The following is a 21,710-nucleotide window of genomic DNA, read 5'->3' as shown; positions in this document are numbered from 1 at the left end:
GCTGCCCAGCGCTAACTGGCTCCAGCAGCAGCCAGGTGCCAGAGAACGGGCTGGGCAGCTGGCTTGTGCCCGGCTAATCGGGATGCAGATCTGGCGTTGGAGAAGCTGCAAAAGTAACACTTGTTGCTGGCTAGTCCGATAATATACTTTCTAGATTTGTGACCAGAACTTGGCAGTCGCCATATGCCAGCTGATCTAAGGTTGTTGTGTTTGGGGTGCAACAAAGTGTAAATAAGGTGGAGCTGGAGAAGCTAAACATATGTTCTTCTTAAGTAATGGGACCTGGACAAACACCAAGCAGGATCCAGCTTGTTCCAGGTCTGGCTGGTTGTGATGCAGTTGGGCTAGCATATCTTGGGACCCAGATTGCTTTGAATTTGCTATTTCTGGAGTATAACCTGGGAAGTGGGAGAGGGGGAAAGATGAAAGGTTGGTTGGATCTAGCAGAATCTAAAAGTGAAATCTTGGCTTCATGGAAGTCAACCAGAGTTTTGCCCTCAATGTCAATCAGAGACATAGTGAGGGTGTTATGCACCCCGGGGGTGAATGCAAAATTTGTGCCCCCCCCCCCCACGCCACTGCTTGCATGTGGAAGGGCCCCGAATCTGGTACATGGCTGAGCCCAACCCTGGAGGAGGGGGAAACTTGTGCTGCATCTTACTCCACCCCCTCCAGTTTGGGGTTGGGCCCCGCCTGCACTAACCCTCTGGCAGAAGTGGAGGAGGTTCAGGCTGGGGGCTCAGATTCCGGGAAGAGGCAGCTCCAGCCGGCGGTGGCAGGCAGGAGAGGGGCAGGCGAGCAGAGGGATGACAGGGGGAGTGGAGGGGAATTAAATTGGTGCCCCACTAGCATAGCACCCTGGGGGCAACTCCCCCGTCCCCCTTGTGTTCTCCTGACTACACCACTGTAAATAATCTACCTCTTAGGATATTTATTGTTTAATGAATTACTTATTTGACTAACAACAAACAAATATAAATTATAAAGTTGTTGTGGCTTACATTGTTAAATCATTTTTCTCTTTAATTTGTTCCCTATCCTGTTATCATTAGGTTCATGTCTTTTATATAAAAAATGTCATTTTAAAAATGTGTTTTATAAAACACAAGATAAATAAATGTTATATAGCCTAAGCTTGAATTTCATCACTGTTTCAATCAAACATTTAAAACCACTGTTATAGCAAATGAGTAACTCATTGCTTAATGAATAAAAGGTAAAAAAGATTTTGAGCATATCAAATTTATTGTAAGCAATCTGTAATGCTTCCTAACTGCCTAGTTACTTACCTAGTTAACCTAATTGTTTTTCATATTATCACACAGCGATAAACTACTTGGCTGTGTATACACTGAACCCCTTTTCCAGAAAAGGGATGCAGATTAGACACATCGTTATTGCAAATGAAGCGGGGATTTAAATATCCCCGCTTCATTTGTATAAACATTGCTGCCGCTTTTTTCCGGCTTGGGGCTTTGTCGGAAAAAAGCGCCAGTCTAGACGGGGATCTTCGGAAAATAAAGACTTTTCCGAAAGATCCCCGTCTAGACTGGCGCTTTTTTCCGGGAAAGCCCCGAGCCGGAAAAAAGCGGCAGCCATGTTTATACAAATGAAGCAGGGGATATTTAAATCCCCGCTTCATTTGCAATAACGATGTGTCTAATCTGCATCCCTTTTTCGGAAAAGGGGTGCAGTGTAGACACAGCCCTTGTGTTATGAATGTGAGAGGTTAATTTACCTGTTAAAATAACACTCAGATAAACTTTTAAATAAAACTAACACACAACATGAGAATTACGCTGACTTTCTTGAAGGCACTTGAAGCAATAAGTAGCCTAATGCTGAAGTTACACCAAGTGTGGCTTTCTGTCTGCCATGAGGACTTTTTCCTTCAGGCTGCTATGATATCCTATCCTTAAGTAAAGGAGAAAGGTGTCTCTCTGAGCTGCTCGTCCAAATTTCACACAAGCCACTCAACTGAAGCCATAGATGTCAAGATTCAAGGCCAGCCTTGCCTTGAGCAGACTGCCTTGCCAGGTGTTCACAAACAAAACATTCAAACATGTATAAGACTTTTAATTGAGAAAGCCATGTTAATCCCAAGTCTCTGCTAGGACTGGAAGATGTGGGTGACCTATAGAAACACCAGCATTTTCTTTGGAAAATCCACAACAAAACTTGGGGGGAGGGGAATGGGATCTGTCACCTCAGTAATGTCAACTCCTTTAGAATTAAGTCCCTGATTATCAAGCACCAGCTGAGGTAGAGTGGGCACTGTGTGCACGTCTGATATATATTTACCAAAACTCCTGCCTGCCCAACTGGCCAAAGGAGAAAGGAAACAGAGAGGCCAAAAGGAATGGTACAGAGCAGTGTTTCTCAACCTTTTTTTTTTTTTTTTTTTTTTTTTTTTTTAAAGCTTCAGAGGGGTTTCTGAGTTAGTCTGTAACAGGATAAACTTAAAAAAACCAAATAGTCTGGTAGCACTTTAAAGATGATACCATGTATATGTTGTGTTAATGAGCTTTTGTGGGTGGAAGTGGGTTTTGCCCACAAAACATTGATACAGTCTACATACATGTGGTTCCCAAGTTACAAACGCATCAACTTATAACCGTTCGTCCTTACGACCAACCTCCCATTAAGCGCATTACAGCCAGTCCCCGAGTTATGAACATGATCTGCACTTACGAACAGCGTGGTCACATTTAAATGAATGGGGTCCGACTTACGAACAGATCGAGTTACAACCAAGTGTTTGGAACGTAACTCATTTGTAAGTTGGGGACCAATTGTATTTTGTTAGTCTTTAAAGTGCTACTAGACTATTGGTTTTTAAGTTTTTTCCTTTTTGTTTAAAAAGTACCATTTAAAAAAAAAAGTACCACAATGCTCCCACCCCTCCCCCAGAGCCAGGCACCCCATCCCCCCCATCCCAATGCTTCCACCTCTCCTCCAGAGCCAAGCACCCAACCCCCGCCCCCCCAATCCCAGTGCAACCACCTCTCCCCCAGAGCAGGCAACCCCAGTGCTCCCCCACAACCAAATCCCCCTCCTGCAGAGCCAGGCACTGGAGGTGTGGGCCGGGTAAGGTAATCCTGCCTTTAAAGTGGCCACTCCTGTCTCCTGGCCCAGCTGCCTCAGCTCCCAGTATGTACAGGGAGGCAACATGTGATCCAGCTCTTGGCTTGCTGCTCTGTGTGTCATGTAAGCCTGTGTGGCATGTGCTCCGGTCCCACCCCAGCCTGGCACCCTCCCTAACTTGGCGCTCGGGGGCAACTGCCCCCCATCCACTCTCTTGCTACGCCCCTGATGTCAGTGTGGGCAGGCTTTCATCCAAAATGCAGGATATAGGGCTGTGGGGTCTAGTCGGTGCTGAAGCAGTAGCCACTATAGTGGTTAGTTCTGTAGTGGTCTAGGCACACTCAACCAGCCAAATAGCCACATGTGGCTAGCATGTTGGACTCTATGGGTGGGAGGTGAAGGTGAGATTTGCAAAGCTGCTGCACTGGGATGTGTGAAGGACTGGAATAGTCTGTAGAGTTGGTTTCTATTTTAATGGTACAATTTGGAGGAGCTTGGGTGCAAAACTCAACAGGATGTGGAGAGTGTTTCTGTAAACTGAGTGCTTGGTGGCCACCTACCAGAGATTCAAATGCCACCTATCTGAGTAGCAGAGCATCCACAGTGCCCACAGCAGGCAGCATGTGTTTCTATGGGTGGTGCACATAAAAATTTATTCTGCACATGGCTGGAAAACATTTAGAAGGAACGGGATGTAGCTAGATGTCTCTTACCCAGATTCTCCCCTCTCCATGTTAGCAAGTCTGCAATTCAAGCACCATTTCTTCTTCCAGCAACTGGAACTGCTGGGATTCATGTCTGTCAACTCCATTTCCATTGACTTCCAGCAAAGTGTTTAGAAGGAAAATAGGAGCCTAACATGACTAGGCTGGAATGAAACCTGGCATGTATGTGTCCATGTATGTCTAGTGTATTGAAACTTTTCCATTTTGGCCACCACAGGGTCATTTGTGTTTTCCATTTATTTGTACATCGGTATGAACACATTTGCTGTGTTTTCCACAATCTCAAATTCAGACACAGCTAAACATAGACTGATAAAATCAGTTTTAATACTGTTCCCCAGAATTAATAGAAAGTTGATGTTTTTGCAGCTTCATTTGCAATGACTGCATATAAGGCAAAAATACCATAACTTCATCATCATCATTTAAAAATACCATTATCCACCTGGTTTGGGGGATATGCTGGATCTCTGACTCCTTTTGGAGGAAATTCCAGAGCAAAGGAGTGGAGTTTCTGTTCCACATTCAGATGTTTGTGGAAATCATATTGGACCCACCCAGGTTAAATGTTATCCAATCGAAAATGAGATGTGGTGTCTGCATAAGGCATTGGACCACAGAAATCTGTACTAGAAGTATCCTAAGAGCTCAATGAATAATTGACTTTTGAAGTAAAAAACCTGGCGTGTTCTGAACCAAGCATGCCATGTTTGTTTATATTGTTTCACACCAAGATGAAAAACTTATTTAAGTTATTTGGGTCAAACAAGAAGTTTCAACATATCAAATAAAAAATCCATTTTTGGGGATGTAATTATTTTCTGAATTTAATCCAAATTTACAAGTAGTTTTGGTGTCCCCCAAAATGCATTTTTGGCAAACATACTATTTGCCACAGTTTTTGCCCTACTCTAGTTAGATGGGAGGGCATTTTGGCAGATATTCCTCTATGCTTCAAGTCCAGATGTTGTAAGTATGGAATTAACACCTTTAACAGCTAACTCTGTTTTTGTATTACTTCATCTATCATTAAAAGTCTCAGGGGTAGCTGTGCTAATCTTTATCTTTAAAAACAACAATAGTCCCATGGCACCTTAGAAACCAACTAATAGATGTATATAAAATCATGAGCTTTTGTGGGTAAACCTCACTTCAGATGAGATAGGTGTGATAGGGTGGCCAAAGTGTAGTAGACACTTCCCTGTCAAAGCAAAAACAACAAGGTGACCCCTTAAAGCTTGTGCCCTAATTAATTTGTTAGTCTTTACAGTGTAACCGGACTCCTTGACTGTTTCAGCAACAATAACTTATAAGGCTCCACCTCTGAGACCTTTACTGTTAAAGGTAGAAAACTTTTTCTGCATCTTTATGGCTTAAAATTTCAATAAGAATTGACATTCTAAATTCTGTTTAGAACTAATTCACAACTAACCATTTGTGTTCTGAATGTCACACATCAACAAGTGTAGGAAATCAGTACTGTTTGCATTGAGATGATGCTGTGGAAGAGTAGAGAAATTATTTTCTATTAAAATGGAAAACAGATGAACGTGTAAATCCTTTTTCAGCTTTTCTTGTAAAAGCTTGTCACCCTACTGACAAATGTGCTGACACCCATATGCTCAAGACAACCTCATTTGCAAAAAAGGAGCTAGACCAGTGATTCCCAAACTTTTCGGCATCACGTCCCCTTTTTGATTTTTGAGAAACCCTCATCCCCCCCTCCCAAAAAAATAGCAGCAAAACTTGTTGAGCAAAAAAAAAAAAAAGGAAGGAACTGATCGGGCCCAAAAACAAAAATAGTAGCAAAACTTGGGGGTGCAATTGATGGGGGAAGGCCTGGGTCGCCTCATGCCCCCCCTGGAATTTCTTCAAACCCCCACACACACCCCCGTTTGGGAACCCATGAGCTAGACCTATGCTATTTGAACGTTGGACAGCATTGTGTAGTTAGGTTTTAGCAGCCTCCCTACCCTCCCCCCCAATCTTTTTGAGTTTCTTGACAACAGGAAATGTTCTCTTGAGGTATAGCTAAACAGAATCCATGTTAATAGCAACAGAAGACCTTGGGGAGATCTTCAAAGGCCCAAACAGTAGTTATGTGCTTAAATTCCTTGACTTTCAATGGGAGTTTGGCACTTAATGCCATGTTTGCCTTTGAGAATCCTCCCTTCTTATAAGCACATTAATGGAATATTACAAGTAGAAAAGGCTACTGGTGTACAAAAGAATGGGTGCGTATGGAGGAAGAGGGCATAAATAACTATATCTGAGTAACTTGAGCTGCATCTTTCAATTTGTGTTGGTAGGGATGGTGGTGTTCAGTAAGATATCACTGATTAGATTCATATTCCCTCTTTAAATAATATGCTGCCCGGGTAGTACATATGCACAAGAGACTTATCTGTTAGATCTAATAGAATTTATCTGTGAATGGAATAGCGCAATAAAAATAACCTGACTAAGCTGACACTAACTTATCTTAAAATTGTGGTCTCACATAGTGAGCAAATTGGCTCCCTTGATCTGTAGTTTGATTAAAAGCCAACCTGGTTATATTATAAGAGGCCCAGATAATTAAGGATTTAGAATACATTCCCAAATGATGGAAAAAAATGAAAACTCCCTCTCCTCCAGGCCCTCCAAACCCAGAAATAACTGGATATTTTCATCCTTCCAGCCAAACATGATCAATGTGTTGGTCGTAATTATGGTGCATTGGATTCCTGCACTATTGTGTTCATTACATCTGGTCAATGAATGTCACTATATGCACAGAAAGCAAAGAATTGCTAAATCTTGCAGCCAATGTTGGCTTAGTCCTGTAATCATTATAGTCCCCAAATTGACATTTTTGATTAATCAGAATGAAGTACCAGCTTGTCTTTAACTTGGGAGAGGGGAGGAGATTTTTGAAAAGTGCTTAAAGAAAATAAGACTTACTAGTCTCAGTTACATAGGCACTCTTATGTATCCCACCCTTAGTCACAAAGACACAGTTCCTCAAACTTATGTAGGTGCCTAACTCCTTTAAAAAAATTTTTTTTTCTTAAGCCATACCCATCTTTGTTTCAGGGTTTGTCTTTAGTTACATAACTGTGATGCAGATAGATCTGATGTTCATTAACTTTCTTTGGGGAATTTTTTAAACTTTTCCTAACCATAAATCTCTGAAATGGTTAAATGCTTCTTTCCATAAGGATTTAAATGAGCTTGGGTTTTTTTATTGCACTTTTGCATTTTGGCTGTCCATGAAAACTCAGATCCCAGGTACTTTGTCGTTCCAGAATATTTTCTTTGTTTTATCTTCTGACTACAACATAATACAGTTTTCAAAGCTCCAAGGCAAAATATTTTCCTCATTTCACTTACTGAAAGTTTGAGCTGTATTAGCTTCATATGCTTGAGTAACAGGGCTTGATTATTTCTTAACCTGGTGTATTTCAGGATTTATTCTAAATGTAATCTTATCTGATCAAATATCAATGTGCTCAAATTGAGATCTATATGTGCAGCCACTTGGCTTTGATTACAGCTAGATGGGTTAATTAATGAAGAAATTAATAAACCTGTCTAGGATTGACAGGTGTCCAGTTTTGAACCAGACAGTCCAGTATTTGAGGTTTTCTGTTTGGGAACAAATTGAGAAAATATAAATATCCGGTATTTTCTAAATATGATTGTCAAGTGTGTCTGGTATTTTTGTTGAAATCATCTGGCAACACTAAACCTGTCTCTAGTTTTAATACTACTGTTTCTGGTAACTTTTTCATAATCACAATGTTGTGTCTCAACAAAATGATAGTGGTTTAAGGACTAACAGAAGGCAAATCTATATCTGCCAACCAATGGAGGGTTGTGGGTTTCAGCTAAATGCACCATCATATTATGAGCTCGTAGACCTGACCTATAGGCAAACTTTTTTCATTTACAGAAATGTTCTTCCTTTTTAGTGTTGATGTAACATGGAACACTGGGGCTTATTGGTAGGATTACAGCTGTGATAATGTCCTGGCCAAATATATTGGAACGTACCCCTGTGTTTAAAGCTCTGAATGAGAAAATATAGTAGCAACTGAAGGATGGTTTTATGTGGGAGATATTGGACTGGGATTCCTCAAGAGATTTTGGTTCCATTCCTGGCTGTGTCACAGACTTTCTGTGTGACCACGATCAAGTCACTAAGGCTGTGTCCAGACTCAGGGGTTTTTTCGGGAAAAGTAGCCTTTTTCCGAAAAAACTTCCCCTGCGTCCAGACTCAAGCCGCGTTCTTTCGAAATTAAATCGAAAGAACGCGGCTTTTCTTTCGATGGCGGTAAACCTCATTTCACGAGGAAGAACGCCTTCTTTCGAAAGTTCCTCTTTCGAAAGAAGGCGTTCTTCAATGTAAATAGGGCTTCTTCAAAAGAGAGCATCCAGACTCACTGGATGCTTTCTTTCGAAAAAGCAAGCCGCTTTTTCGAAAGTTCAACGTGCAGTCTAGACGCTCTTTCGAAAGAGGCTCTTTCAAAAGTATCTTTCGAAAGCGCCTCTTTCGAAAGAGGCTTGCAGTCTAGACACAGCCTTAGAGCATAACTAAGGCAGTGAGCATCCCAACTTGAGTTGACCAACTCTGTCTCATGCTACTTCACAGAAAATACTTGCATACAGAGTGCTTTTATGGGGAAGGGAGGGCAGGAGCTCAGGCTGGAGCCACAGTTCTTGAGCATACCTTCCGCCCTAGGTTTCAGAGCTGCAGTTCCAGCCCAAGCTACAATATCTACACCGTTACTTACAGCTTCAGCTGAGTCTTGCTCAGGCTGAGAGGCCCTCTGCCACATAGCCCCAGTCCTAAGCCATCAAATACTAGTTAATGAGACTACTTACATGCTTAAAGTTAAGCACACAGGTGAGATGTTCACAGGATGACAGTTTTTATTGCTGCAGCTCATTTCCCTATCTGTAAAATGGGGGAATGCTTCTTTTGTCTATTTTGTCTGTCTCAAGATGATAAATGTGTTAGGGCAGGAACTGTCTCTTTGCACAATTCACAAAGTGTCTTAATCTCAGCTGGAGGCTCTAGTTCCTACTTTAATACAAATAAGCCAAGTTGTTTGGTGGCTTTGGGGGTTTTTATGATGAAGCATGGCGTTTTGTTCATAACTTTTCCATCCCTCAGGCTAACAACAAGATCGTGCTTTGTTCTCTCTGCATCAGTGTCCCATCTACTCTTACACAAGAGTGGGCTTTCAGTAATAAGGAACTAAACAGTCACTTTGTGGCTTCTACTAAAGCTTTTCTAGCATATAGGCTCTACTCAGTGAACATGCTGAATGTCTCTGGCCACAGAGGTCCCCCTTAGGATTTGATATCTTGGAATCCACAAGATCAATCCTAATTCTAGCATCAGTTAGGTTTTGGTTTGACTAGGATGTTCTGAAAGGATCTTCTCTCCACCATTCAGATACTCCACCTGAACACTGTGTAATCCAATTTAGAAACATGTGAAATTGCTGTCAGTACATAATTCTAGGAGAGGAGACTTCCAGCATTATGTAACGAACCTGACCTTACCTTACACTTTTGCCTTGGACAGACTTAAGCCCGTGTGCATTCTAAAAATATGACTATTTGCAGATCATATTAATGTATTTATTCTTGGTTCCCTGTAAGTCTTAACTGACCATAAGGGATGTAAATACCCCTTCAATGTTAAATGATATAATTTTAATAAATAAACTAGTTAACTGGGGGTCCGGATAGCCCACAGACTGGGTGGGGGGCTCTTCCAGCCCAGTCAATCCTTCACGGGTGGCAGGGCTGCTCTGGCCAGCCAGGGTTTTGCCTCAAGCTTGGCCAGGCCACCAGTTAACAATGGTGATGCCTACCTATCACTCAACAAGGGTGATGCCTACCAGTTAACTCTTTACATTGCTACAGAACACCATGAACTTCTAGTTTTGCTTTTAGCATTTTTTTTCCTCACTTTTTTCCTAGCTGTCTTTGCTCTGCCATTGTGAAGGTTTCAAGCCACAGTAGCAGTAAAAGATCAATTCCAGTCTGTTCATCCAAGAGCCTGCAAAGCAATGGAAAAATGGAGCAAAGATGCCTGACAGTGTGTCCATATTTGGGGCTCTGGGTAGGATATCACTGTTGCCCAGCTCACTGCTGCTTTCAGCAAGTACAGGCAGTCCCCGACTTACGCGGATCCGACTTACGTCGGATCTGCAGTTACAAACGGGGCTGCCCCGGAGTACACGAACTGCGGGACCTCGTGGTCCCGCCGCCCGTATACTCCGGGCAAGAAAAGCTGCTCCGCGTCTCCCTGGTCTGCAGACCAGGAAGACGCGGAGCAAAGCCGCGGAGGGGCCTGGGCTGCCCCGCTGCCCGAGCCCCCCCCCGCGGCTTTGCAAAGCCTCGGGGAACCTTGCAAAGCCGCGGGGGGGGGAGGGGCGCCTGGGCTGCCTCGCTGCCGGGTTCCCCGAGGCTTTGCAAAGCCGCGGGGGGGCTCGGGCAGCGAGGCAGCCCAGGCGCGCCGCGGCTGTCGCGCTGCCGGTGTCCTCAGAGGCTTTGCTCCTCGTCTCCCTGGTCTGCTGGTCTCCAGCAGACCAGGGAGACGGGGAGCAAAGCCGCGGAGGACCCAGGCGGTGGGACCGCGGTTCGTCTCGGTCCGCCGCCCGCGTCTTCCTGGTCTGCTGGGGTGGGGGGGGGGTGCAGCTAGTACCCCTCCCCCCCAGCAGACTAGGCTTTTCTCCGAACGCCTGTGGCAGAGCAGCTGTGGTTCTGCCGGTTGGTCCCGCAGCGCCACTCTGGGCGCTACTGGAGCAACCCAGCAGCACCCCAGCTGCTCTGCCCCAGGCGTCCTGATTTAGCCGCTGTTGAAACTGACCAGCGCTGATTACAGGAAGCCCGAGGCAGAGTTGCTCTGCCCCGGGCTTCCTGGAATCAGCTGCTGATCAGTTTCAGCAGCAGCTGACTTGGGGACGCTTGGGGTTCTTAAATTGATTCTGTATGTAAGTCAGAACTGGCGGTCAGTTTCAGCAGCGGCTGAATCTGGACGCCAGTTCCGACTTACATACAGATTCAACTTAAGAACAAACCTACAGTCCCTATCTTGTACGTAACCCGGGGACTGCCTGTACCAGTTGGCTTGCAGTCATAATTACTTACAGCTTGTTCTTCCTATTGTGGGCAGTGTAGGCAGTGTCCTATGTTAGGGATTAGCCATCAAACCAAACCATGTCCTATTAAGACATAGTTAAAGCCCTTGCGAGCTAGCCAGGCATACTATTAGTTCACCCATTTATCTTCTTGAAAATCTCTACCAGTTGCTGACGTCATGTGTCTTGCCACTAGCAAGTGGTTTTTGTGACCTTCATTAAATTCTTTCCCCTGTTGGATTTAATGAATTATCTTTTTAATATTCTGGTTCTTAGTTATCTGGAACTTAGATATTTGGGGTGGAGCTGGTGGTTGTGGTACATTTAGGTACCAATGACATAGGGAAGGTTAAGAGAGAGGTCTGGAGGCCAAATCTAGGCTGCTAGGAAAGAGATTAAAATCCAGGGCCTCTCTGGTAGCATTCTTTGAAATGCTTCTAGTTCCACATGCAGGGCTAGGTAGGCAGGCTGAGCTTCAGAATCTCAATGCATGGATGAGACAATGGTGTAGAGAGGGGGGGTTAGATTTATTAGGAACTGGGGAAACTTTTGGGGGAAGGGAGGGCCTATATAGAAAGGATGAGCTCCATCTACACTGAAATGGAACCAGATTGCTGGCACTTAATATTAAAAAGGTTGTCGAAATATTAAAAAGGTTGTAGAACAGTTTTAAAACTAAAACCTGAAGGAAAACCGATGGGTGTGGAGGATTGCCTGGATCTGACCAAGACATTTCTTAGGGGAGGGTCTATAAATAGAGATTATCTACTTTAGTAAAGAGGAAAGGATGGAAAATGATGATAAAGTATGGGTAAGATCAGATGAGAAACAATTAAATGAAAAAGTCTAACATGCCAAAAATGGCAGAGATAAATAGTGGCAAATATTTAAAGTGCTTGTACACAAACACTAGAAATCTACATAATAAGATAGGTGATCTAGAGTGCCTCATTGAAGGAGGATATTGATATAATAGGCATCACAGAAACTTGGTGGAATGAGGACAATCAATGGGACAGTCATACCAAGGTACAAAATATGTTGGAAGGACAGAACAGGTCATGCTGGTGGGGGAGTGGCACTATATGTGAAAAAATGTAGAATCAAATGAAGTAAAAATCTTATGAACCAAAATGTTCCATAGAGCATGGAATTACTACCCATAGAGATTCTCATGATGATATATCCCTACTGCTATATACTTAGCAACCTGACCAGGATCGTGATAGTGACTATGAAAAGTGAAGGGAGATTAGAGATGCTATTTAAATAAACTAAATAATCGTAGGGGATTTCAGCTATCCCCATATTAACTGGGAACACATCAGCTCAGGATGGGATGCAGAGATAAAATTTATTGATTCCTTAAATGACTGCTTCTCGGAGCAGCTGGTTCTGGAGGCTACAAGAGTAGAGGCAATTCTTGATTTAGTACTAAGCGGTGTGCAGGATCTGGTCCAAGAGGTAAATATAACAGGACTGCTTGGAAATAGTGACCATCATGTAATAAATTTTTAATATCCATATGGTGGGGAAAAACCCCTCAGCAGCCCAACACTGTGGCATTTAATTTCAGAAAGGAGAACTATACAAAAATGAGGAAGTTATTTAAACAGAAATTAAAAGGCACGGTGACAAAAGTAAAATCTTTGCAAGCTGCATGGAAACTTTTCAAAAACATCATCATAGAGGCCCATTTTAAATGTATACCCCAAATTAAAAAACAGAGTCAGAAAGTGCAACCATGGCTTAACTAACTAAAAGCGGTGAGAGATCGAGAGGAATCATTTAAAAAGTGGAAGTTAAATCCTAATGAGGAAAATAGAAAGCAACATAAACTAAGTGTAAAAATATAATAAAAAGCTAACAGGAGTTTGAAGAACAACTAGCCAAAAACTCGAAAGTAATAGCAAAATGTTTAAGTACATCAGAAGCAGGAAGCCTGCTAAACAACTAGTGGGGCTCTTGGGTGATCGAGATGCTAAAGGAGCACTCCAAGATAAGGTAATTGAGGAGAAACTAAATTAAACCTTTGCTTTGGTCTTCATGGCTGAGGATGTTAGAAAGATTCCCAAACCGGAGCCATTCTTTTTAGGTGAGAAATCTGAGGAATTGTCCCAGATTGAGGTGTCATTAGGGGAGGTTTTGGAACAAATTGATGAATTTAACAATAACAAGTCACTTGGACCAGATGGCATTCACCCAAGAATTCTGAAAGAACTTAAATGTGAAATTGCAGAACTATTAACTGTGGTTTGTAACCTATCCTTTAAATCAGCTTTTGTACCTAATGACTGAAAGATAGCTAATGTGATGCCAATACTTAAAGGGCTCTAGAGGTGATCCTGTAAATCTAACGTTCGTACAAGGCAAATTAGTTGAAACTTTAGTAAAGAATAAAATTGTCAGGCACATAGATGAATATAACTTGTTTGAGGAAAGTCAACATGGTTCTGTAAAGAGAAATCATGCCTTACTAATCTACCACAGTTTTTTGAGGAGGATCAACAAACATGTTGACAGGGGGAATCCAGTGGATATAGTGTACTTAGATTTCTAGAAAGCCTTTGACAGGTCCCTCACCAAAGGCTCTTAAGTAAAGTAAACTGTCATGGGATAAGAGTGAAGATCCTCTCGTGGATTGAGAACTGGTTAAAAGGCAGTAAACAAAGGATAGGAATAAATGGTAAGTTTTCAGAATGGAGAGAGATAACTAGTGGTGTCCCTCAAGAGTCCATACTGGGACCCATCCTATTCACCCTATTTATAAATGATCTGGAGAAAGGGGTAAACAGTGAGGTGGCAAAACTTGTAGATTATATAAACTGCTCAAGATAGTAAAGACAAAAGCAGACTTTGAAGAGCTTCAAAAAAATCTCAAACTAAATGATTGAGCAACAAAATGGCAAATGAAATTTAATGTGGATAACTATGAAGTAATGCACATTGGAAGAAATAATCCCAACTATACATACATTATGATGGGGGCTAATTTAGCTACAACTACTCAAGAGAGAGATCTTGGAGTCATAGGGTGTGTCTAGACTACAGTGTTTTTTCGAAAAACTCGGCCTTTTTTTCTAAAAAAATTTCCCCTGCGTCTAGACTGCTGCTGCGTTCTTTCAAAAGTAAATCCTTTTTTTTTCAACTGCGGAAAACCTCATTTTACGAGGAATAATGCCTTTTTTCGAAAGAGCACTTTCGAAAAAAGGTGCTATGTAATGCAAACTGCTTTTTCGAAAGAGCATCTAGACTTCCTGGGTGCTCTTTTGAAAAAGCGGATTGCTTTTTCAGAAGTACTGATTGTAGTCTAGACGGTCTTTTTTGAAAGAGGCTTTTTCTAAAGTATCTTTCGAAAAAGCCTCTTTCGAAAGAGGCTTGCAGTCTAGATGTAGCCAGAGTGGATGGTTCTCTGAAAATATCCACTCAGTATAGAGTAGTAGTCAAAAAAGCAAACAATGTTAGGAATCCATTTTAAAAAAAAAGATAGAGGATAAGAGTGAAAATATCTTATTGCCTCTGTATATAACCATGGTAGGCCCACATCTTGAATACTGCGTAAACATGAGGTTGCCTCATCTCAAAAAAAGATATATTGGCATTGGAAAAGGGTCAGAAAAGGGCAACAAAAATGGAGAGATTAAAAAGGCTTGGACTTTTCAGCTTAGAAAAGAGAGGACTAAGGGGGATTATGATAGAGGTCTATAAAATCATGACTAGTGTGGAAAAAGTGAATAAGGAAAAGTTAGAGCGGCGAGGAGTCCTGTGGCACCTTATAGACTAACTGAAGTGTAGGAGCATAAGCTTTCGTGGGCAAAGACCCACTTCGTCAGATGCATGTGTAAGTTATTTACTTGTTTTCATTAACATAAGAACTAGGGGTCACCAAATGAAATTAATAGGTAGCAGATTAAAACAAACAAAAGGAAGTTCTTCACACAGCTCTCTGTCTGTGGAACTCCTTGCCAGAGGTGGTTGGGATAACCAGTACTTTAACGGGGTTAAAAAAAGAACTAGATACATTTAATGGAGGTGAGAGCCATTGATGGCTATTAGCCAGAATAGGTAGGAATGATGTCCCTGTCCCTAGCCTCTGTTTATCAGAGGTTGGAAATGAATAAGAAGAGAGGGATCACTTGGTTTATGTCTACCCAGCACTGTTATTTTGGATTAACTGACACTATTTCTAAAGAACATAAGAATGGCCATACTGGGTCAGACCAAAGGTCTATCCAGCCCAATATCCTGACTGCTGACAATGGCCAATGCTAGGTGCCCAAAGAGAGTGAACCAAACAGGTAATGATCAAGCGATCTCTCTCCTGCCATCCATCTCTACCCTCTGACAAACAGAGGCTAGGGACACCATTCCTTACCCGTCTTGTGCGTGTCTACACAGTAAGCAGTTATTTTGAAGTAATGTCAAAATGGAGGACTGCTTACACTGACTCCTGTAACCCGCATTTCAGGAGGAGTAAGGGAAGTCAAAGGAAGAGTGTTCTTCCTTCGACTTCCTGTTGTATAGACAGCGCCAAAAGCTGAATTAAGGTAGAGTAAAACTCTGACGGTCCGGCACGCCTGATGGTCCGGCACCATCAGGAACCCGGAAGTGCTCCGGGCAGCCGGACCATTGGAGCTGCTCTGCCCGCAGCTTCCCCGATTCAGCCGCTGCTAAAACTGACCAGCGCTGAATCCAGGAAGCAGGGGGCAGAACAGCTGGAGTGCTGCCGGGTAGGTCCAGTAGCGCTGCCCCTCGGGGCTGCAGGACCAACCCAGCAGCGCCCCAGCTGTCTCGGATTCAGCCGCTGCTGAAATTGACCAGCGGCTGACTCCAGGAAGCCTGAGACAGAGCTGCTCTGCCCCAGCTTCCTGGAGTCAGCCCTGGTCAGTTTCAGCAGCAGCTGACTTGGGGACACCTGGGACAGAGCAGCTGGGGTGCTGCTGGGTTGGTCCCCGCAGCGCCGAGGTTTGGCGCTACCAGACCAACCCAGCAGCGCCCCAGCTGCTCTGTCCCAGGTGTCCCAATTCAGCCACTGCTGAAACTGACCAGGGCTGACTCCAGGAAGCTGGGGCAGAGTAGCTCTGCCTCTGGCTTTCTGGAGTCAGCCGCTGATCGGTATCAGCAGCGGCTGACTTGGGGACACCTGGGGCAGAGCAGCTGGGGTGCTGCTGGGTTGGTCCAGTAGCGCCGAGGAGCGGCACTGCGGGACCAACGCGTCAGCACCACAGCTGCTCTGCCCCAGGTGTCCCCAAGAGCAGCTGGGGTGCTGACGGGTTGGTCTCGCGGCGCCAAGGGTCGGCTCTACCGGACCAACCCAGCAGCACCCCAGCTGCTCTGCTGCAGGCATCCCTGATTCAGCTGCTGCTGAAACTGACCAGCAGCGGCTGAATCGGGGATTCCTGGGGCAGAGCCGGACTATCAGAAGGGAGGGCTATGAGGGGGTCTGGGGTAGCTTCCCCCCACCCCACCCCAGACCCCTCATAGCCCCCCCTTCTGATAGTCCGTCATATTTGATAATCCGGCACCCCCTGAGTCCTAAAGGTGCCGGATTATCGGAAGTTTACTGTATTTTGACTTCATCTTTGCAATTGACACAGCTCATGTTGTGTATCTTAATTTGACTTTTGCCATGCAGTGTAGATGTGCCCTTGTTTATCTGTTCTGTTCACTCCCTCTGGGGCATCTGGCATTGGCCACTGTTGGCAGACATAATACTGTATTGCTGTTCTTGTGTAAAGAAGGGGTGGGGCTAGTGTTTGATTCTGTGCTATTAGAAAGTTGGCACCCCTAATGCACATATGTGTATAGAATCAGGCCCATTAGCTTCAATGGAGTTTGAACTATGTACACCATGCAGATTTTATCTGATATCTTACATTCACTATAACAAATGTATTGTGAGAGTTGTTATTGAAATGGGTTCTTATCTATAACAATATTTCAGGACTTCTGTAGTTGGAGCCTGGACCCTATGATGGTATTACATGCTATAAACTTAAAGTGTGTTCCTTATGAAAATGAACACCTGTAAATAAATCTTTGAAAGCAATTTTAAACAGGTGCTCAGTGACTTCTGTGAAAGTATTTCACCACCAGCCAGTCCGAGCCTGAACAGGCACTCCTCAGTTTAAACATCTGACTTACCAACATCTGCATGTACAAACAAAAGCTCACCTGCCGTTGAGGGAGCAGACAAAAGGCACAGGCGGTGGTGGGTGGTGCAAGTGCTGGCCAGAGAACTCCAGAGGAGCAGGAGGTGGTCTCCCAGCCAGCAGCTCCCTGGCTGCTCCTTGGCCACCCCCTGTCCTCCAGAGTCCTCTGGCCTGCATTTGTGCTGCTTGCTGCCTCCTGGTGAGCTGGGGCTGGGTGCAGCCTATGGGGGAGGTGAGTGGGGAATGGGGATGTCTGCAGGAGCCAGTAGGGATGGGAGGGTAGCTGGGGGATGCCCAGAAGTCCCCTTTCAGAGTCTCCTAATTCCTCATTCTTCTCTATTTAAATCCACCTCTCCTCAAGCACCAACATTAAGGTTAAATAAAAAACTATTATTTTTCATTGCAAATATAGAGTATTTCAGCTGCATTATGGATTAAATAGGCTTTTTTGGGCTAGCCTGGGAGCCTAACTACTATTTATAACATTGTTTCTATGGAAAAATGTGTTCCAAGTTCCCACCAGCTGACTTACAAGCTATCTTTTGGAGCACAACCCATTTGTGAATTGGGGACTTTCTTTATTGCTTATGGAGTTAACAGTCCTGGCCTTGGCTCTTGTGCTGGGATACCCAGATTACAACGTTACACTTGCTGATCTAGTACCTAAAATTAATGGAGCTCTGCTCTTTGGGATCAAGCTGTCAGGATTCTAGATTTCTAGTGGTCTGTTCTACTGTCCAAAAGCAAGTTCACCCCACTGAAGAATTATCTCCTTCCTCTGGACTGGCATAGTTCCTTCAAGGTTTTTAGCTGTCTGATTACTAGCTTTCTCTGGACTAAAGCTGCTTCTATAACCTCTGGCACCTGTGTGATTCCACTCGCTGAAGGATTCTGGATATATTATTACTCCTCCCTTTGTTTCCCAGAGACCCAGGGTTTCCTCCATTTTAAAAGCCACTCCAGTAATTCTTCTCTCCCACTTGAGTTGTACAAGAATTCTTTAACTCTTCAAAACAACACAGGTGCGTATTAATGTGAGGGGCCAGTTTAAGTGGTGAATGTACTCCTCTCCTTACCCTCTTGCAGTACATGCAATTTGGGAGGACAATTTCTTGCTTCCTATGATATGATACTTGGCTGAGCTTCATCTCTTCCTTCATCCTTTTTCCCTCTCTGCAACCCATGAAAGGTGTCTTGGCATAGACTGCCTGGAACCTGATACCGGAAACGATTTTTTAGTTTTGTCACGCCTCACATACCGAAGACTGGTGTTCCTTCTAACCTTTTCCACCCATGTGTGGATTTTTTTCCATCTGTGTGGAATAATTGTATGTGTAAATGTACACCACCAATAGAAACACAAAACTAGCTGTGGGTGCTCTGCTAATCAGCTGGGTGGCATTTGTATTTCCCCTGAGTGGCCACACAAGCACAAACCTTACAGGGAACACTTAAGACTGACAACTTTCTGACTGCAGGAAACTGAACATCCTTACCCTACCTCATCCCTTTTCCAAGGCTTTGCCCCGCTCACCCCCATCACCCTTCTTTCCATTGCTTGCTGTCCTCCACCCTTGCTCACTTGCTTGTTTTCACCAGGTTGGAGGGGCAGACTCTGGGGTGGCGCCAGTGATGAGAGATTTGGATTTCAGGAACGGGTTCTGGGATTAGGCCAAGGGGTTTAGAGTACAGACGGGGCTAAGGGAGAGAGGGTGAAGGATGCTCCTGATGATGCTGACTTTCAGTGGCTCCTGAGAAGCAGTTACATGTCTGTTTTGGCCAGGGGCTCTGCATGTTCTGCTCCTATTTGCAGGTGCTGCCCCTGAAGCTCCCTCTGACTGTAGTACCCAGCTAGTAGGAACTCAGGAGCCGGTGCCTGGTGTGGCATCTGCACTATGGGCAGGGGAAGCATGTGGAGCCCTCCTGGCTCCATTTAGGAGTTGGTAGGATGTGCAGGCCAGTTCCAGGAGCTGTGTGGAGCTGACTGCTGAGGCCAACTGGACTTTTAGCAGCCCAATCCGCAGTTCTGATCAGAGCCAGCTGTCCCTTTTCAACTGTGCTTTCGTCCATCATTTAGCAGCACAATGACCGCCCAGTTCAGTGGTTCTCTCCTATTGGTGACTCTGCTGAAAGCACACCATTCTTTTCCCGTTTAAAACAACAACAAACTTGCCTCTTACAAGGTTGCTTCAGAATTTCTTAACACTGCTTCACCTCAGTGCCAGAAACCAGACAGGCACTGCAGATGATGGAATAAGAGAACTCTCTGAGACCAGGAACTACTGGAGTCCTTCCAGAGAGAAACTTAAATATATCTTTTACTAAACATATGCAACGTGGGTTTCCTGGAATTGATGGAGAGAGTCTAAACATGTTAGAAAGAAGGTTTTTGGTTTTGTTTGCTTTTACAAAGCATGCTATAGTAGACTAAGATGAACCTTGATCCTAAAGGGTATGTCTGCACTGTACACTTATTTCAAAATAAGCTATTCCAGAAAAATATCCGAAATAGCTTATTTTGAAATAGCACGTCTACACTACAGAGAAGCCTCAAAATTAGTCTGAGGCAGGTTTCCCTAATGTGGACGTGCTACCTCGATTTAGAGCCCCAGGAGGCACTGGGAATAATTAGTTTGAATGTGCCTGAGGAGGAGCTATTTCAAAGTGGCAGCAGTGGCGCATCCACACTACAGCTATTCTGAAATAGCGCTTTTGGAATAAGCATTATTTCTCGTGGAATGAGGTTTACAGAAGTCGGACTAAGTTGTCTGTTTTGAAATAATGGAATTGCTGTGTGGATGCTTGCATTCTTATTTTGAAATGTCCGTTATTTCAAAATATCTGTGTGGTGTAGGCACACCCAGAGTGATCACACATCTCTGGTAAGAATTGTGTGTGATTCTCTGGAAAGATAACAGACCAAACTCCGTGTAAATTGAATCAGCATGCTTAGCAAACTGCTTCCCCTCTCAAATTTTGCCTGGGTAAGTTCCTAGAGTTTTGCATGCTCATGTTAAAACAAGTCATTTTGGAAATCCAGCAGTAACTTTCAGAGCCATTTTTCAGGCTTCTGTTTCTCAATAACTAGAATGTTTCTCGAAGAATGAGAGGTTCTGTTCAGATACTTCTGACTCCCTTTGTGTAGAAAGCCAGTATTTCAAGTGGCTTGAAATAGTCCTGAAGTAAGTCCATGTGTTTGCTGAATATATCAAAAGGAGGCTAGGCTGGGAACTTTTCATGTTCTCAAAACACTGTTACTCTGCTGAACATAACTTCAAGATATCTCTCTCAATTTTCCATGACCCAGTAATCCTATTTGCAAAACAAAAATCCGAACTACCCATAACTTGCTCAGTAAGTGTAATATTTTATCTTCTTTTAGGAAAAGAATGCAGTCAGGATGAAAGCACAGCTGCGGCAATCTTCACTGTTCAGATGGATGACTATCTAGGTGGGAAACCTGTTCAGAGTAGAGAAATTCAAGGATATGAGTCTACTGACTTTGTTGGTTATTTCAAAGGCGGGATTAAATACAAGGTAAAGTCAGCTATGAAAATGTTTCTCCAAAACAAAGATATTTCCCCCCCTAAATGTTGAAATATATCTTTTGATTCTGAAAAATGTTCTGCTTTCTACCCAACTTTCATACAAAGTAATCATATTAACATAGTTTATTACTAGAATTTTTGAAAAATCAAACACACTTTTACTGGTATTAAAAAAAAAAAAAGTTTGGTTTCTTTTTCTGATGTAATAACTACATAGGATTATAACCATGACTCTAATCACAGAAGATTAGTCTAGACCGGGCCAAATGGTGGAAAAATCTCCTCTTTCGGCAGAGGTCTTATCCCTCATGGAACGAGGAATACAGGGTTCCCCAAAAGTGTGTTTGCTCTTCTGCAAAAAAAAAAAAAAAAATCCCAGAAAACCCCCTTCTACTCCTATTGGCTTCTCTACTGGGGTCTGCCCAAACCGTCTGAAGTGGCATTACCTTATGCTGGGTTTCTTCATGTAGTTGTGGGGAATGGTGATGAAGGGAGCATCTAGTTCCATTCTGTCCTTCCCTCACTCAGATGTTCCCCATAGTATCATTGCATCCTTTCCCCCTGTTCCTGACACCCATCCCTTCAATGGTAGGGCCCAGCTGGTGTATCTGAATTACAACTGCATCCTCTCTGTTTGCAAAAGTGTACAAGGGTTGATCTGATCCCATTGTTTCTGTTCTGTACTGTGGTCAGAATGTGGATACCACATATCTCTCATCTTGTACGTGTCTGAGGGTGGGTTCGTCAATGCCTCTTTTGAAAGGAAACCAAACTTAACCAAAGTTTCTATATTTGTTTTTGTTTGTTCAGACAGGAGGTGTTGCGTCTGGATTTAAACATGTAGTCACAAATGACATGAGTGCGCAGAGACTTCTGCATATTAAGGGCCGGAGGGTAGTGAGAGCTACAGAAGTTCCTCTTAGCTGGGACAGTTTCAACACAGGAGACTGTTTCATTGTGGACCTCGGAACTGTAAGTCTTTATAGAACTAAGATTTCAAAAAACAGCAACATCCCTGCTAAGGTGTGAATGAGGCAACAGCCTGTATAATGAGGGCCCTTC

At 43.6% G+C, this 21,710-nt stretch overlaps 1 protein-coding gene across 1 annotated transcript in view; it reads left to right on the top strand.

Annotated features, from left to right (window-relative positions):
- The window catches only part of SCIN (scinderin), a 102,079-nt gene that overhangs the window by 533 nt on the left and 79,836 nt on the right, over positions 1 to 21,710 (top strand). The window contains exons 2-3 of the mRNA XM_006114524.5: positions 20,483 to 20,637; positions 21,459 to 21,620. Of these exons, the coding sequence (XP_006114586.2) occupies positions 20,483 to 20,637; positions 21,459 to 21,620 (317 nt within the window). The remainder of the gene's footprint in view (positions 1 to 20,482; positions 20,638 to 21,458; positions 21,621 to 21,710) is intronic.

Source organism: Pelodiscus sinensis, chromosome 2 (genome assembly GCF_052426305.1).
Source record: "Pelodiscus sinensis isolate ZL-2025 chromosome 2, ASM5242630v1, whole genome shotgun sequence".
Lineage (NCBI taxonomy): Eukaryota > Metazoa > Chordata > Testudines > Trionychidae > Pelodiscus > Pelodiscus sinensis.
The sequence above is the reverse complement of the archived record's forward strand: the minus strand, read 5'-3'. Positions and strand labels throughout refer to the sequence as shown.